The following is a 19,028-nucleotide window of genomic DNA, read 5'->3' on the forward strand; positions in this document are numbered from 1 at the left end:
ATCATATGCCTCTTGTTTGGCCTTTGCCACTTCTACCTTGCCCTGTGTCGCATCTCAATGTATTCCTTTCGCCTCTCCTCGGTCCTCTCAGTGTCCCACTTCTTCTTAGCAAACCTTTTTCCTTGTATGATTTCCTGTACTGTGAGGTTCCACCACCAAGTCTCCTTCTCTCCTTTCCTGCCAGAAGATACACCAAGTACTCTCCTGCCTGCCTATCTGATCACCTTGGCTGCAGTGGTCCAGTCTTCTGCAAGCTCCTCCTGTCCACCGAGAGCCTGTCTCACCTCTTCCTGAAAAGCTGCACAACACTCGTCCTGTCTCAGCTTCCACCACATGGTTCTCTGCTCTGCCTTTGTCTTCCTAATCTTCCTCCCCACCACCAGAGTCATCTTACACACCACCATCCTATGCTGTCTAGCCACACTTTCCCCTACCACTACCTTACAGTCGGTAACCTCCTTCAGATTAAATCGTCTGCAGAAGATGTAATCCACCTGCGTGCTTCTACCTCCGCTCTTGGAGGTCACCCTATGTTCCTGCCTTCTGGAAAAAAGTGTTCACTACAGCCATTTGCATCCTTTTTGCAAAGTCTACCACTATCTGTCCCTCAAAGTTCCTTTCCTGGATGCCGTCCTTACCCATCACTTCATCATCACCCATATTTCCTTCACCAACATGTCAGTTACAATCTGCACCAATCACGACTCTCTCTTTGTCTGGGATGCTCAGAACTCTTTCGTCTAGCTCCTTCCAGAATGTATCTTTCACCTCTGGGTCACATCCTACCTGTGGGGCATAGCCATTAATCAAATTATACATAACACCCTCAATTTCAAGTTTCAGCCTCATCACTCGATCTGATACTCTTTTCACCTCCAAGACATTCTGAGCCAACTCTTCTTTTAAAATAACCCCGACTCCATTTCTCTTCCCATCTACACCATGCTAAAATAATTTAAACCCTGCCCCTAAACTTCTAGCCTTACTGCCTTTCCACCTGGTCTCCTGGACACACAATATATCAACCTTTCTCCTAAACATCATGTCAACCAACTCCCGAGATTTTCCTGTCATAGTCCCAACATTAAAAGTCCCCACATTCAGTTCTTGGCTCTGTGCTTTGCTCTTCTCTTCCTGCTAAAGAACCCGCTTTCCACCTCTTCTTCTTCGACTTCGACCCACAGTAGCTGAATTTCCAACGGCGCCCTGCAGGTTGACGGCGCCGGTAGCGGACGTTGTTAACCTGGGCCACGACCAATCTGGTATGTAATTCTTTGGATGAATGCTCATATTTGTTTGGCAAAGTTTTAAGCCGGATGCCCTTCCTGACGCAACCCTCTGCATTTATCCGGGCTTGGGACCGGCCTACAGTTTGCACTGGCTTGTGCCCCCATAGGGCTGCATTTCGTGCCGCCATTAATAATAAAAAAATGACAATAAATTAAAAAATATATATATATATATTTTTTAATTAATTTATGTATTTATTTTTAATTTACACGGTGGACCACTGGTTAGAGCGTCTGTCTCACAGTTATGAGGACTGGGGTTCAATCCCGGGCCCTGCTTGTGTGGAGTTTGCATGTTCTCCCTGTGCCTGCGTGGGTTTTCTCCGGGCACTCCGGTTTCCTCCCACATCCCAAAAACATGCATGCTAGGTTAATTGAAGTCTCTAAATTGCCCGTAGGTGGGAGTGCGACTGGTTGTTTGTTTGTATATGCCCTGCGATTGGCTGGCAACCAGTTCAGGGTGTACCCAGCCTCCTACCCGATGATAGCTGGGATACGCTCCAGTACGCCCGCGACCCTCGTGAGGAGAAGTGGCTCAGAAAATGGATGGATGTATATATATATATATATATATATACACAGTGGGTACGGGAAGTATTCAGACCCCCTTAAAATGTTCACTCTTTTTTATATTGGAGCCATTTGCTAAAATCATTTAAGTAAAAATTTTCCACATGTAGTACACACAGCACCCCATATTGACAGGAAAAAAAACAAAATTGTTGAAATTTCTGCAGATTTATTAAAAAAGAAAAACTGAAATATCACACAGCCATAAGTATTCAGACCCTTTGCTCAGTATTTAGTAGACGCACCCTTTTGAGCTAATACAGCCATGAGTCTTTTTGGGAATGATGCAACATGTTTTTCACACCTGGATTTGGGGATCATCTGCCATTCCTCCTTGCAGAGCCTCTCCAGTTCTGTCAGGTTGGATGGTGAACATTGGTGGGCAGCCATTTTCAGGTCTTTCCAGAGATGCTCAATTGGGTTTAAGTCAGGGCTATGGCTGGGCCATTCAAACACAGTCACTGAGTTTTTCTGAAGCCACTCCTTCGGTATTTTAGCTGTGTGCTTAGGGTCATTGTCTTTTTTGTAGGTGAACCCAGTCTGAGGTCCTGAGCACTCTGGAGAAGATTTTCGTCCAGGATATCCCTGTACTTGGCCGCATTCATCTTTTCTGCGATTGCAACCAGTCTCCCTGTCCCACCAGCTGAAAAACACACCGACAGCATGATGCTGCCACCACCATGCTTCACTGTTGGGACTGTATTGGACAGGTGATGAGCAGTGCCTGGTTTTCGCCACACATACCGCTTAAAAATAAGGCCAAAAAGTTCTATCCTGGTCACATCAGAACAGATAATCTTATTTCTCACCATCTTGGAGTCCTTCAGGTGTTTTTTTTTAGCAAACTCCATGCGTTCTTTCATGTGTCTTGCACTGAGGAGAGGCTTCCGTTGGGCCACTCTGCCATAAAGACCCGACTGGTGGAGGGCTGCAGTGATGCTTGACTTTCTAGAACTTTCTCCCATCTCCGACTGCATCTCTGGAGATCAGCCACAGTGATCTTTGGGTTCTTCTTTACCTCTCTCACCAAGGCTCTCATCCCCCAAACGTCTTCCATTTCAGGATTATGGAGGCCACTGTGCTCTTAGGAACCTTAAGTGCAGAAGAAGTTTTTTTTGTAACCTTGGCCAGATATGTGCCTTGCCACAATTCTGTCTTGGAGCTCTTCAGGCAGTTCCCTTGACCTCATGATTCTCATTTGCTCTGACATGCACTGTGAGCTATAAGGTCTTATATAGACAGGTGTATGGCTTTCCTAATCAAGTCCAATCAGTATAATAAAACACAGCTGGACTCCAATGAAGGTGTAGAACCATTTTAAGGATGATCAGAAAAAATGGACAGCACCCAAGATAAATATATGAGTGTCACAGCAAAGGGTCTGAATATTTATGGCTGTGTGTGATATTTCAGTTTTGTCTTTTTTAATAAATCAGCAAAAATTTCAACAATTAAGTTTCTTTCTGTCAATATGGGCTGCTGTGTGTACATAAATTAACTTAAATGATGTTAACAAATGGCTGCAATATAACAAAGAGTAAAAAATTTAAGGGGGTCTGAAAACTTTCCGTACCCATTGTGTATATATATATATATATTTTTTTTTTTCCGAATAGCAGGCACGTGCACAGACATTTTTGGGGCAGGTGCTCAAGCCCAAAATAAAAGGGCCCCATCACCAAAATTATTCATTCTATCAAGAAAAAACAGGAGCAAATATGTAACTTGTGTATTTTTTCTGTCTGTTAACACAATCAACACAGTAAATAAACTATTAAGAAAGGAGATGAAGGGACGCTATAGTGGAGAAAAAAAGTCGACACACCCATGTTCAAATGGTAGATTTTTGTTGTATACAAAAATGAGACCAAGATAAATCATTAAAACTTTTTCTTCCACTATTAGTTATATTATGACTTGTACAACCCAATTGAAATTATTAAATGCACATGTGCACACACACTCTAATAAACGGTGATGTAGCTGTGTTCAGAATTAAGCAATCATATTCAAACTCATGTTCACTGGGGGTCCGCACACACCTGCCACCATTTAAAGTGCTTATTAACCCAAAATAAATAAAGGTGAGAGTACGTACAATTCTCCCAAGGACTCAAATAAATGCCCCTCAACTGTCAAAAAACTTTGGGTGAAATTGTTGACAGAGAGAGCTTTCTTTTTATTAAATATATGAATGAATAATAATTTTAAAAAAAGGGCTGCAGCAAAAAGGGCCCTTTTTTCATCCAGGGCAAAATGGCAGGTGCTTGAGCACCACTTGGGGTCTATCTGTGCACATGCTTGCCAATTAGGAAGGGTTTGTTGAATGCATGTATGAAACTGTACTTCCAACAAGGTTATGAACCACTGGCCAAATGTGGAAAAAAAATATATATTTTTAAAATGACTCAGTGTAGCATTTTTAAATAGTTCACCTTAGCAAAACTTTGGGAATGCGTGTTGATACCATGAAAGCATGACCCAATTTTAGCTAGTTCTTTGCTAAAATAAAAAAATATATCATTTTTATTGACTGTGATAGATTATCAAAACATGTATTGTATATAATCGAATGTAAAACTTTTTCTTTTTAACTTAAGTATATTTTAGAGTCTGTGCTTTTACCTAAATGACTCAAATGATCACAGTTCCTTTAATCAAGCCTTTTTTCTCTACAATTATCTGTACTTGTCGAGTATAAAATGTGTGGGTACTTTTGTCATCGCTGCTCTCTGGCAAATCTATCGGTCATATGAAAAAAAACTTTGACATAGAGAAGAGCAGTATAGAAAACGTAATACACACACGTCAAGGTTGGGCAAAGTGTCTCCATACAAACAGTAGTACAGTACTGATGGTGCCCGTGAAGTGGATCAAAGAGGCTGCTGGTTGCACCACATCAGGCCGGCCGCTCGCCATCAATTGTCGCCGAACTCATCTCCGCCCCCCGCCGTTAGCTTGAAGCTACATCCCCTCGCCCGGATGCGCCGCCATGCCGACTCCACAATCATTTATTCACCTACCTGCCTGACACTAGTATCGAGAATTGACCGAGGACGTAGATAGGAGCGTGTGGTGTACACTGGAGCCCACACGACAGGCAGACTAGTGCAGCACACCTTCGCTAAGTTTAATGTTAACATTATTAATAATATTTGTATTAGCCCCGTGTTAGCATCGATGTGGGTGCACTTGTATGCTAGTTAGCTGCTAGCGGCTAACGTTAGCTGAGCCAGTGACAGTCCGGCCAGTGGGAGGTGGGGAGAACTGCGAGGTGAGTCTATCTATTATTTTGATGGTGAATACACTGGACTGTGCTCGAAAAGGTGACCGTTTCATGAATACTATCACCGCCATTAGAGTCTGTCGGGATTTTGAAGGCGTTCCAGGCAGCAGCAAGTCGAAGTGAGGACTTTTTGTGATCGTCGGAGGTCTTTTGAAATAAACGTTTATTCGACGTTGGATCGGATGCTAGGACCTAGCATGCTAACAGGATAACTGTCCTGCGTAGTGCCTCGAACTTTTCACGTCATTAACCCCTGCCTGGTCTCAAATGCCACCTTAAGAATCTGAAAGTGGTTAAATTTAAGTGTGAAAGACAAGTTAGCCTGATTAGTGTTCGATTTTGTAAGGGAGACTCATTGAAAAGTAAAGGTTTATTTATTATGTATGGAAGAAGACTATTTATTGTTGCCATTGTTAGTGTTCAATTTAAAATGATGCTGTTGCTATTTCTAACCTTTTCTATCTAATCTAGAGGTGCAGCAGTTAATCGATTAATCACTAACTAATCAATTATTAAATAATCAACTATTTTGATAATGGAGTAATTGTACACACAGATGTTGTTTAACTTTATATTGTCCAAATCAGACTATCTTTGATTTTAATCCAAATAAGACATTTGCAAACATCTGCTTTTACTTTATAAAACAATTATCAACATTTCTTTCCTGTTTTCTAACCTGTTACAGACCAAGCCAGTAACTGAATCATTATAAACTTGTTTGTGCATTTTCTGCACTGCCAATTTCAAATAATGTCCTGTTTATGAATAAAGTGGTGGAAATGAAATGTTTTTGTCCAGTTCATTGAAAAAAGATTTTTCCGATGAATTGATTATTAAAACAGTTGTTAGTTATAGCCCTAATCTGATCTCTTCTCCAATTTCCAGATCCAATAAAAGTTTCCATGTATGACTTAGCTCTTGAAATCAACTGCAATGTCTGTTGACGAAGACAACGTAAAAAACATTAGTCCACAAGCTAGCTCAGCCTCATCTCTTCAGCTTTCGGAATGTTCTGGAAGTTGCAGCGGGGTATCATTTCTCGTGGTGGAAGGGGCAGCTGAGGCCACCTCGGACTTGGCTGCTTCTTGCCCAGTCCCTGGAACTGCCGCCTCACCAAAACACACCAGCACAGTGGACGCTCTGAGCCATTCGCACAGCACTGGGCCGAGATCTAAAGGAAACGAAGTCAGCAGCATCAATCGCAGGAACAGCTTCCATCATGCGAAACAGCATCAACAAATGAGAGTGGCAAAACGCCGTAACACTTCAAACTTTAGTTTCAAGCACCCGACCTCTGGTAAAAGGAGACGACGGGCAAACTCAGAGAGTGACTCCGTCCTGCCCACTAACTTCCTTCTAGGTGGGAACATTTTTGACCCACTAAATCTCAACAGCTTGCAGGATGAAGAGGTCAACAGGGCACTGAACGCAGAGACCCCAAAATCGTCCCCATTGCCAGCAAAGAGTCGAGACCCTGTGGAGATCCTTATCCCCAGGGACATCACCGATCCTCTAAATCTCAACAGCTGCATAGCAGATAGCAGCTTTTTGGTGTCCCCCTTCAAAAGCAGCGGAAGGAGGAGGCATCGCAACAGACATCACGGTGGCACCATTTCAACCCAGTTAAACCTTTCAGAATCTGGAAAAAATGAGGTTAAAACTGGAGACGCTGTGTCATTTCCTGGTACAATTGCGCGTTCTAATCTGGAAGTCTCGAAACCGTCAGACAGAGTCTCCGGTGGTGAGGGGGATTCACGGGATCACTCTGCAGATGACTCATCCGTCTTCAAGGAGGAGGCGACGTCCACATCTGTGGAGGATTCCACATCTTCCTTTCTGGGAGGTGCTATCCAACACATAAGCAGGCGCAAGCGGAGGCGCAACTCTGGTAAAATGGACCCCCCTGTTACTCACTCTACCCCTGTAGCAAAATCTGTATCTTGTGAGCAAAATCATAATCCTCGGGGAGCCAAAAATTCCTTTCACACGCCCAGGAGTGGATCCAAATCTGCTCCAGGATCTCGCCAGCACCAGCAGCCCCATAACCAGGCAAGGGACCAACAGAAGAAGAAGTTCCAGTATGGGAACTACAACAAATATTATGGTTACCGCAACCCGAGTGCAAGTGAAGACCCGCGGATACATGTCTTTCGTCCAGAGTGGTTTGAAGGTAAACATGTCCTTGATTTAGGCTGCAACTCGGGTCACCTTACGCTCTATATTGCCAAAATGCTGCGGCCCGCCTGCATATTGGGTTTGGACATTGACAATGGGCTGGTGCACGCTGCTCGCAAGAACATAAGGCATTACCTCTCCGAGGTGCAGACGAAAGAGGCCAGGTGGGCAACGCGGGAGGAGAAGAGCATCGGCCGTGCGAGTGAGGAGAGGCGGCACACCGAGGGCAGGGAAAATGGCAACACACTGAAAGGGGAAAGTAGCCATGCAGAGGCTGCGAACGGCAAGGACTCTTGTAGCACGGATCAGGTCAAGACTCAGAGGCAAGATGGCAAAACGGAAGAAATGAAGCAGGAAGACTGCGATCAGGCCGGGAGCTGTTCTTTCCCTTTGTCCCTGCAGATCTCTCGGGGGCCCATTGCTGCACCGTCTCTTACTGAATCATCCTCGACAAAACCAGGGGAGTTCCCCGACAATGTGTCCTTCATCAAGGTAACATGGTGTCTTCCTTTTTGTGTGGCACTAATGTAAGTTGAGCTAGTCATTGTTTAAGAAAAACAGAACAAAAGCAGTCATGTTAATAAAATGTATTCAGTATGCTTGAACAAGCCGTCCACCTACTATTATTAACCATCATGTGACATTTCAAGCATTTGAATTTGGTAGTTTTTTTGTGTTTCTGTCAAGGCAGGGTACCACTGTGTCACCCTTCCGTTAGGCTGTTCTCTGTTGTGATCGTTTACCACATGGGTGGAGCTAGACACTTAACAGTCCATTGATTGGTCGGCATAGAATTGGCACCTATATGCAACATGAATGAATATGAATACAAAATGACAAACTGTGCCTTTCTCAAACGATGCTTGTTGTGGTGAGCCAAAGTCAAAGGAATAGGCAAGTAAAATGTATGTGATCTGTCTGTTTTGTCAAGCTGTGTGACCATTAGGTCTCTCAGGTTGATATCGATGGCTTTTAATAAATGTAGAATGTGGTGTTAATCAGTCGTTGGCAAACATTAGACAAGGCTAAATCAGGGTGTATTTGAAAAAGTTTTTTTTTTGGGGGGGGGGGGGGCTGTTTTATATCCTTTAAAAAAATCACCAAGGGATGATTGCATCAACATTTTTGGTTGGACTTTGAGAATATATTTGGTAACCCATATATAATATAGGTGTCCATACAGATGCCTACACTGAAATGTGGGCCATTTTTCTTTTTTGTTTTTACCAACTAAAATCTAAGTTGTGATAACTTAATTCCAAATCGTTCCCCCCTCATCAAAAGTTCAGCAAAATCGTAATTGTAGTACACAAAGCACGTACAGTATGTGTAAGCACTCTTATTTAGTCCAAATTGGTTAGTCAACATTGAAGATTTGGGCAGTACAGCAGATGTTTCACTTTTTCTGTAATAGCGAGGCAGGTTGTTGAATAAGATCATGTTTGTCTTTCTCTTCAGGCCAATTATGTGCTGCAGAATGATAACCTGCTCATGACTCAGCGGCCCGAGTACGACGTGATCCTGTGTTTGAGCGTCACCAAATGGGTTCACCTGAACTGGGGGGACAGCGGCCTCAAGCGGCTCTTGAAGAGAGTCTACAGACATCTTCATCCTGGAGGCCTCTTCATCCTGGAGCCACAGCCATGGCAATCTTATGTCAAGAGGAAGAAGCTGACTGTAAAACTGATTCATTTTATTTTCAGCCTTTTTTTCCCCCAGGCATGATTAAACTGAATGTTTTCTGTCTTGCTAACTAGGAAAACATCAACAGAAATTTTCACAACATTCGCCTCAAGCCGGATCAGTTTTCATCCTATCTCACCAATGAAGTGGGCTTTACAAGTTGTGAGTTCCTCGGAACGCCCAAGAGTTTAACAAGAGGTAGTGAATTATTCGTTTGTTTAAAAAAAGAAAAAAAGAAAGATTTACCGTATTTTCACGACCATAGGCTCGATTCCCATGTTCCTCCGCGTAACGGATAGCTTGCAGTTTAAACTGTGCTTCGTAAGCGTGTCTCTTCGTAGGTGACATTTTCGGGGGTCCATAGCCAAAACAATGTTGTTTTGCACAATGCTACTACTCAGTCAAGCGGTTAAAAACAAAAACAAAAAAAACCTGCCGCTATATACCTACTGGGGGCGTGGCTTTAGCGTCCTACTTCACCCACCCTTCCCCTGTCCTCAGCCACGTCCGCTTTTCCTCTGTGTAAGCAGTGTGTTGGCAGGAAATGCTAAAAAAAAAAAAGTCAAGCGAAGCGCTTATCACACAACAACATTTATAGATGTTGGAACTCGGTGCACACATAAGGCGTGCCGCATTACAAGGTGCCCCGTCCATTTTGGAGAAAATTTAAGACTTTTAAGTGTGCCTTATGGTTGTGAAAATACGGTACATTGAGATTCTTCTGCACTGTGGTTTGATGTCATGATCAACTTTTCCCTTCAGGTTTCCAGAGACCAATCTACTTGTTTCGGAAATGACCGCTTCTGCCTTGTGAGGCTAGTGAATGTGAGTTACCACACAGCCAGCTGTTGGACTGTTCCATCACCTGCTCAGACTCTTGACAAGGGACATTCATTAAGAAGGGGACCAAAAGCAAGATACATTTTTTGTGACGATAAAATGACTCTTCAGTCACAGAGGAAAAGGCCCTCGGCTTGGACTTACCTATTTGCAAACGATACATGTGATGCATGGCTGTGTCGTGCGTTTGGATACCTTGGGCTATATATCTCTTCTGTATTAATACTGTTGCGTACCACCGCAATGACACATGCAGCATGTATGGGTGCTCATGCAGAATTTTCTGTTACTACCTTTCAAAAGCAGTTTTATTCTCCTCCATAAGCTCAGTGTGGCCCAACTTGAGCTAGTGATTAATTCCAAAGGCATTACACCAATCATACTAGCAAGATGTGGCCTTTCTGTTGGATAAAATGGTTACGTTGTTGGTGAAATTCTGCTTTTAGTCCATCAGCCTAAATGTAGTTTGTTGATTGCTGCCAAATGACAGCCTTGATGTTGCATTTTTGGCACACTGTTGCAAAATGAGGCCCAGGAGATGAATGAACATGAGTACATTAAAAATCGAAGCACCCATAATCTAAAGCACGACCTGTGTAAAAGAGAAAAATGATACATAGTAAAGTATATATTGTAAAGTTTGCATTCAGATCAGCCCAAAACATGGTCAATTAACAAACAGTAAATCCCAGTGCACAGTTGGCATCCTCTTTGAAATGTTTCTTTAAACAACAGGGCTTCTTTTTTCCATGCGGCTTTAAAAGTCGTGTGTTATTTTCCAGTTTGGAAGATTTGGAGGCGACACCATATCGGAGTCATATGGCTTTATTGGGCTGTTGTGATACTCCATCCTAATGGCAGGTGGCACATTTGAGCCATGATGACATGATTCTGGCTACTTCGCAAGGTGCAAGGTGCATCTTCACCATGCTTCTATCAATTGTAAACATGTCATAGCTCCACTTTTACGGTCTGTTAATAATCTTATCCATGTTGAGCTCATGAATGTAGAATTGAAGCAGCAAAGAACCCATGGCAGAGTTGCTACAGCATCTTGAACACAGTTTAAATCCAACATCTGCCAATTACGCACAATTTAAAAGCAAATGAATGCACTCTGAAGTGATGACTAAACTGCAAGACCATACCATGCCTTGTTTTAAGAAACCTATTTGTATAGTAATCTGCTGTTTAAGGTGCTGCCAAAATGTTTTATGGGTCTTTTGCACTTGAACTTTGATGACGGTATGTCAGCTGTTTAGTACTAACAGTTGTCATTTACAGGCAGTCAGTGATGATTGTACCTGCATTTGGTGTGCACAAGCACTGCTTATCTTTCATTCACTACAGACCGGCACATTTATTCTAAGGTGATAATTGATGTGTATGTTTCTGTTCATCAGTGATCAATGTACATATGTTTGGAATTTAGTTTTATTCCTGTTATTTGGAAGTTATTTACTGTTCTTATTTGTTTTTAGTTGATTTGTGCTTGCCTTTGAGAGTCAGAGGTGTTTCTTTTTTTCCTTTTTTTTTTTTTTGGCGGTCCTAAACAGGATCAGTAAAAGAGCTGATGTATAATGCAAATTGAAATTGTTGTGTGACTCTACCCATGGAAGGCACATGGAATTTCTACCCCCACCACCCACCCCCCGCCCCTCCTCCTTGAATACAGGGAGCTGGTGTCAATGTGCTCTTTTTTTAAATTTTATTATTCTATATTTTTTTTGTTTTCATTTAACATGCTTTGTACCTGTCAGGTTTTCCCCCAAATTCAAACACACTTGCATCAAATCTTTTATTTACTGTTATGGATTACAACATACAGGTTACATTTGAAATTGAATTGGCCTCACCAAAAAAAACATCTTTCTCCTAAGCTAAGACAATCGGATTCTCAGGCATATATCAGCCCATGGCTGTAATACCAAGGGCCAATTTCTTTGCTTTATTGCTTTTCTTTTCTGCAAAGCACATAATGAACATGTTTCTTTGGTAATAATACTTAAATGTCCTGAAGTGTTTTGCCTGATTGCACCTTACTGTCTCAGCAGTGGTGTCCTAACTTCTAAAATGTCACAACCAGGTATCCAAGCTAAAGCGTGTCTTTGCTGCACATAGTGTGACATGAAATATATGACACAGTAAAAAAAAAACATCCACACTCCTCTTGGGGGCTTTTACTCATCTGTGTACAGTACAGTCAATGTTATTTGGGTTTTTTATATGAAATAGTACAGTTTAATGGCAATGGAAAATCAGATCTCATGTTCCATTTGCAGCAGTAAATGGGAAATAAATGGTGCACATTTTGATACATAATAGCCCTTAAGGTGTTCTTCTATTTTTTAGATAATATGGTAATAGGGAAATTTAAACTGGATAATCAAAAAATAAAGTTTCTCCAGTCACAGAACAGATACATAAACTCAAGAGTTGTATTATTTTTAGCTGCACTATATTTCATGTTAAATTTGCACTGATGACTTGAGGGAATAAAGTACATTTCTGCAGGAGAGGTTTGTGTTTCTCATGAACCTTGTTTGTTTTTATTTAGGGGTTGGGGGCTGCTATCAGAATAAAATTTTCTTCCTGTCAGGGAAAAAATATTTTCATGCCTCTGAGCTACAAAGTATAGTATCTGAATGTTTCTCTGTGGTAAACATTTGAAATTATTAAAAGTGGTTCCAGACACCATGGCTCAAGACTTCTTTTGTCATCTTCTAAGTTAATGAAAGAACTCTGCTGGTAATTTGCATCCTTTTTACTGCTTGAGCATATCTGGTTAACAAGTTAACAAAGTAGATTAATACTTCTGGTGAAAGAAAACTGAGGATGTGACTGACAATTAGTGACCCTTTTCAGTTCAGCTTAAATGAGATGGTGAAATAGATGATTAATTTTATTTTGTAAAAAAAAAAAAAGGCTCCCTCGTATGCATGTTTCACAATGATGTGCTTTCTTACTGTACTGTTTTGAGTTTTGCACCTGTCGCAATGACATTTGTGCATCCAATGGAAGGCCCATTGTCTTCCAGATAAAACATTTTTCATGTTCATATTTTTCATTGGTGCTTCCCTTACGCTTGAGTGTCGTTTTCAAGTTTCTCTGCTGAATGTAAAGTGAAAAAAAAAAACAGCCAGGTATGGATCCTTGTAATTATGGTAATATACTAAGAGTTGTATCATGAGAAAGACAGGCTGAAATGAGTGGATCATGTGTTAAATATGACTTTTAATATAGTGTAACGATCATAAATCAGCCTGTTTTACTGCTGCTATGTAGTGAGATAAATATCCATTAAATCACAGCATAGCAAAGAAATGCTTAGATACAATGCAAATAAGCCCTCAAGTGAGTGTGAGCAGTGTAGGATGACATCAGCGCAATCTGATTGGATACTCAGTAAATGATTTGGGACAATGACATATTAAGGTTATGACATTACTTTTTTTGTTGTGATCATATTGTATGTTTGAACCAGCCATTTTTCATAGTACTTGTCTTTGTAAGTGTCCCGGGTGAGCTGGAGCCTATCCCAGCTGATTTTCGACAAGACGTGGGGTACACATTACACTGTTCGCCAACCAATTGCAGGGCACAAACAACCATTCACACTCATATTTACACCTTTGGGCACCACGCAAGCACGGGGAGACCATGCAGACTCAACACAGATTTTCCATCGGTGATTCCATCACCTTACCGTGAGGTAGAATTGCTAACCACTATTACACCATGCTACAACTGTGAAACAATAATTCAAGAACCACTTGTAAAAATTGTTGACACTATTCCCACTGAAGTAATTAAAACTATTCAATGAGGTATAATTCGCTTTGTCATTTTATCTACTCTTTGACCTCAGCATAGTTACATGAAAGTCAACGTTTGTGTAACCCTGCTGCTGGAAAACCTGGAATTACTTTGTTCTCAGCTGTCACGTTACATGAGTGAAGACAGACAGCCTGGTGTAAACAAGTCAGTGGATGTCTGCTGTTTTGATGTTGGATCACGTTGTGCTGCCAGAATAGTACAAAAATTCATCCCAGATGACAATCCATGGCACAATGCAGAGGCTCATCTTTACAAATAGCATCCATACTTTTAATGCCTGCTGCCCCCTCACCCATGTGTAAATATATAGCTTTACTCATATGCTCATGATCAATAATAATAAACGACAATGTTTGTAATTGGTTGCAGCTTGTAGTCTAGTATGTAAACATTCACCTGCAGACATCTGACCTTTTTGTATCACAGGCAGAATAACAAAGAATGTGCTTTGCAATCAAGACTGGTGAACTGTGATGTCTGCTGTCTGGCTGGCAATGTTGTCCACAGACAGACAGACAGATGGACAGACACGATGGTGAGAACATAATAAACAAAAGACACTTCATTCACAAAAGCACTAGTCCATCAGAGCTACTATTTAAGTCTGTCACTTGACCATTATTGTGCCCTGTCAGTGCAACATTGACCAGCTTCAGATTCATTTCCATGTTTTATGTCCATAAAAATACTGCACAAAGCTATATTGACAATTTTTATTTTTACATGTTTTTATGGGATTGGGGACTTCACTCTGCCCTTTGATTGGGCTGGTGACCAGTCCAGGGTATACACCCACCTTTTGCACATAGTCATCCGAGATAGGCTCCAGCTCATCTGTCACCCTAACAAGGACAAATGCTCAAGACAGTAAGAAATGTTAACTTTACTTAATGTTTGATACCAACTGGTTCCAGATAATCATATTTTGTTCTGGAAACACAATAAATATCATGCAAATACTGTACATATTTTTGTCTTTAAATAACAAAATGTAATTTTGGAGAACTGGGTTTCAAATTCAACATTTCTGCTTTGCATTTGGGGAAATGAAATGAAAGGTGAGTTATAACAAATCAAAATAAATACTGCACAGACAAACCAAACACATATTGTTTGTATTTGCACACCTTTATTAGTAACACTCAATTTCAGTTGTTTGAAAATGAGTTTTTTTTTTAAATATGAGATGCAGAATACATCACACAATATTCCAACCAAAGAGATAGTTTATTGAAACGTGGGATAATGAGCCTTGGTTCAAGATAGAAATTCACAGCAAAAGTGCTCATTTTCAAATCCCACTGAATTCTAGAGAACTGAAAGCAAGACTCAAGCCCTCGGAATAGCACACATCACTCTGTGGCTTCTTGCAGGCTCCAAATGAAGACTGGCAGGTGTTAAAATCGTATGGCACAGCACCTGCAAGTGAACATGGACATGTCCCAATCTTTTTATATATATATATATATATATATATATATATATATATATATATATATATATATATATTATTTGTATAGGTTTCCTTCTGCTGAGACATGTTACAGTGCAATACAAAGTGCTCAGAACATTTTAATAAGATTTCTCTTCCATATACAAACCATTCACTTAGGTGATAGTAACACAACCTAAATCAAATCTTTTATTATCTTTGCAGGCCCACCTGTATCGTCGAGGGCACCCATGATGACCGATCATGTACTCCTGGGCATAGCAGAACCGTCTGCAGAGTCCTCTATGCCCACAAGTCCAGTACTGTGGTTCTGGATCATTCCCTGAAGATAGAGATATTAATTATATAATTATTCTTAGATGATACAACACTTTTCTGGGTATTCAAAGACACTATTAGAAGAAACCTGGTATATTGTTTGAGTTCCATGTATGGCTGACCAAGTTGGACCACAGTGAGATCAATGTAGTAATATTCCTTTGCATTATTATGTGTTGATTTAATGGCACACCGTTAAGAAAATTGGTAGATCCGTTGCTTACCCTCGCCGACGACAAACATCAGGAGAAGCACAAGTAGAACCAAGCCCAGTCCCTTCATGTTTAGGCACCAATAAGCTTTCAAACGGCTGTGGACACGCTGCTGCTGCCTTTATATAGTATTTCAATCACGGGGGTGGAGTCGGCCGGGATCTGTCCAAATCCCAATAACAAAGTGTCTTTGAATGGAGGGAGTCTGAGAAGTGAAGGTCATGGCTGCCAGCTCTCCCAGTTCAGTCCACTTGCTATCTGTAGCCTCTTCCGTTTTTGACAGGACACATTATGCTACAACTATTCCTTTTTTTGTTTGTTTGTTTTTTATCTGAAGAAGAAAGTGTCAATGATATGGTAATTTACTTACATACACTCTATGGCAGGATAGAGAGTACAGCAAGGCCCATAACAACTAATATCAGATGATTAAGTATAATTTGAAAGACAGTTTGCCCTGCCGCGTGGAGGGCTGCCCTCCGTCCACCCACTGCTCTGCCCGCATCTGAATACAGCAGTAGTTAATGGGTTATTGCTGATGCTGACAAACCACAATCAAACTATACAAAACATGCTGCTGCTGCTATGACGCAGGGTGAATTGTCATCCGGACAATAAGACTACAAGGCATGGACACGTGCAGCTAGGCAGGTGCTTGTGCAGCATGCCCCCTAGTGATTGTGTAAAATGTTTGAACCAGCTTGTTTGTTTTGTCATCTATGACTCAATGGTTAATCAATCAAGGATAAATATGATGAATTTCCTATTTTAACACTAGTGGTAGTCAGAAAAGCCAGACACAGAATGACGAGAATCATTGCTTGCCTGGGAAAAAATGTCCATCCATACATTTTCTATTCCACTTGTATTAATTAGAATAAACTGGAGCCTATCCCAGCTGACTTTTGACAGAGGCGGGTTACAACCTGGACCAGTCGCCAGTCACTCACAGGGCACATATAGACAAACAACCATTCACACTCAAATTCACACCGATGGACAATTTAAACTCTTCAATAAACCTAAGCATGGCTCCAAAGACCCCTATGATGATAAAAATTATTGGATTGCATTTTCCCTTGCCCGGACGCGGGTCACCAGGGCCCCCCTCTGGAGCCGGGCCTGGAGGTGGAGCTTGAAGGCGAGCGCCTGGTGGCCGGGCCTGCACCCATGGGGCTTGGCCGGGCACAGCCCGAAAGGTTAACGTGGGTCCCCCTTCCCATGGGCCCACCACCTGTGGGAGGGGCCATAGGGGTCGGGTCCATTGTGAGCTGGGCGGTGACCGAAGGCAGGGACCTTGGCGATCCGATCCCCAGCTACAGAAGCTGTCTCTAGGGACGTGGAACGTCACCTCTCTGGGAGGGAAGGAGCCCGAGCTGGTGTGCGAGGTTGAGAAGTTCCAAATAGATATAGTCGGGCTCACCTCCACACACAGCTTGGGCTCTGGTACTAGTCCTCTCGAGAGGGGATGGACTCTCTTCCACTCTGGAGCTGCCCACGGTGAGAGGCGCTGAGCAGGTGTGGGAATACTTATTGCCACCTGTACGTTGGGGTTCAACCTAGTGGATGAGAGGGTAGCCTCCCTCCGCCTTGGGTGGGGGGATGGGTCCTGACTGTTTTTTGTGCCGATGCATCAAACAGCAGCTCAGAGTACCCACCCTTTTTTGAGTCTTGGAGGGGGTGCTGGAGAGTGCTCCTGCTGGGGACTCCATCGTTCTCCTGGGGGACTTCAATGCTCACGTGGGCAATGACAGTGAGACCTGGAGGGGTGTGATTGGGAGGAACGGCCCCCCCGATCAGAACCCGAGTGGTGTCCTGTTATTGGACTTCTGTGCTCAACACGGATTGTCCATAACGAACACCATGTTCAAGCATAAGGGTGTCCACATGTGCACTCGGCACCAGGACACCCTAGGGCGCAGTTCGATGATCGACTTTGTGGTCGTGTTATCGGACTTGCGGCCGCATGTCTTGGACACTCGGATGAAGAGATAGGCAGAGCTGTCAACTGATCACCACCTGGTGGTGAGTTGCCTCCAATGGTAGGGGAAGATGCCGGTCCGACATGGCAGGCCCAAATGTGTTGTGAGGGTCTCCTGGGAACGTCTGGCAGAATCCCCTATCAGAAGGAATTTCAACTCCCACCTCCGGCAGAACTTCACCCACGTCTCAGAGGAGGTGGGGAACATTGAGTCAGAGTGGACCATGTTCCGCGCCTCCATTGCTGAGTTGGCCGACCGGAGATGTGGCCATAAGGTGCCTGTCGTGGCGGCAATCCCCAAACCCGTTGGTGGACACCAGGGGTAAGGGATGCCGTCAAGCTGAAGAAGGAGTCCTATGGGGGCGTTGTGAGTCGGTGGGGAGAATACTTCGAAGACCTCCTCAATTCCACTGACACGCCTTCCAAAGAGGAAGCAGAGTCTGGGGTCTCACAGCCGGGCTCTCCTATCTCTGGGGTTGAGGTCACTGAGGTGGTTAAAAAGCTCCTTGGTGGCAAGGATGTGGTGGATGAGATTCGCCCGGAGTTCCGAAAGGCTCTGGATGTTGTGGGGCTGTCCAGGTTGACACGCCTCAGCAACATCGCGCGGAGATCGGGGACAGTGCCTCTGGATTGGCAGACTCGGGTTGTGGTCCCCCTTTTTAAAAAGGGGGTGCCGGAGCGTGTGTTCCAACTACAGGGGGATTACACTCCTCAGCCTTCCTGGTAAGGTCTATTCAGGGGTGCTGGAGAGGAGGGTCCGTCGGGAAGTCGAATCTCAGATTCAGGAGGAGCAGTGTGGTTTTCGTCCTGGCCGTGGAACAGTGGACCAGCTCTACACCCTCGGCAGGTTCCTCGAGGGTGCATGGGAGTTCGCCCAACCAGTCTACATGTGTTTTGTGGACTTGGAGAAGGCGTTCAACCGTGTCCCTCGGGGAGTTCTGTGGGGGGTGCTTCGAGAGTATGGGGTGCTGAACCCCCTGATATGGCCTGTTCGGTCCCTGTACGACCAGTGCCAGAGTTTGGTCCGCATTGCCGGCAATAAGTTGGACTAATTTCCGGTGAGGGTTAGACTCCGCCAAGGCTGCCCTTTGTCACCGATTGTGTTCATAACTTTTATGGACAGAATTTCTCGTCGCAGCCAAGGCGTAAAGGGGGTCCGGTTTGGTGGCCTCAGTATTGCAACTCTGTTTTTTGCAGATGATGTGGTTCTGTTGGCTTCATCAAGCAATGATCTCCAACTCTCACTGGAGTGGTTCGCAGCCGAGTGTGAAGTGGCTGGGATGAGAATCAGTACCTCCAAATCTGAGACCATGGTCCTCAGTCAGAAAAGGGTGGAGTGCCCTCTTCGGGTCGGGGATGAGATCCTGCCCCAAGTGGAGAA

At 43.2% G+C, this 19,028-nt stretch overlaps 2 protein-coding genes across 2 annotated transcripts; one reads left to right on the forward strand and one right to left on the reverse strand.

Annotated features, from left to right (window-relative positions):
• The first annotated feature begins 4,655 nt into the window (after positions 1-4,655).
• mepcea (methylphosphate capping enzyme a) lies at positions 4,656-12,540 on the forward strand. The gene is made up of 5 exons (XM_061751613.1): positions 4,656-5,133; positions 6,034-7,815; positions 8,782-9,000; positions 9,081-9,204; positions 9,769-12,540. The coding sequence occupies exons 2-5, from the start codon at positions 6,082-6,084 to the stop codon at positions 9,801-9,803; spliced, it is 2,112 nt and encodes a 703-aa protein (XP_061607597.1). The 5' UTR covers positions 4,656-5,133; positions 6,034-6,081; the 3' UTR covers positions 9,804-12,540.
• Positions 12,541-14,792: 2,252 nt separating this feature from the next.
• Positions 14,793-16,189, reverse strand: defbl2 (defensin, beta-like 2). The gene is made up of 3 exons (XM_061751615.1): positions 15,679-16,189; positions 15,347-15,458; positions 14,793-15,102 (listed from the first exon to the last, which is right to left on the reverse strand). Exons 1-3 carry the CDS (start codon positions 15,734-15,736, stop codon positions 15,081-15,083), a joined length of 192 nt encoding a protein of 63 aa, XP_061607599.1. The 5' UTR covers positions 15,737-16,189; the 3' UTR covers positions 14,793-15,080.
• Between the last annotated feature and the right edge of the window lie 2,839 nt (positions 16,190-19,028).

This window comes from Phyllopteryx taeniolatus, chromosome 17 (assembly GCF_024500385.1).
Source record: "Phyllopteryx taeniolatus isolate TA_2022b chromosome 17, UOR_Ptae_1.2, whole genome shotgun sequence".
Classification (NCBI taxonomy): domain Eukaryota; kingdom Metazoa; phylum Chordata; class Actinopteri; order Syngnathiformes; family Syngnathidae; genus Phyllopteryx; species Phyllopteryx taeniolatus.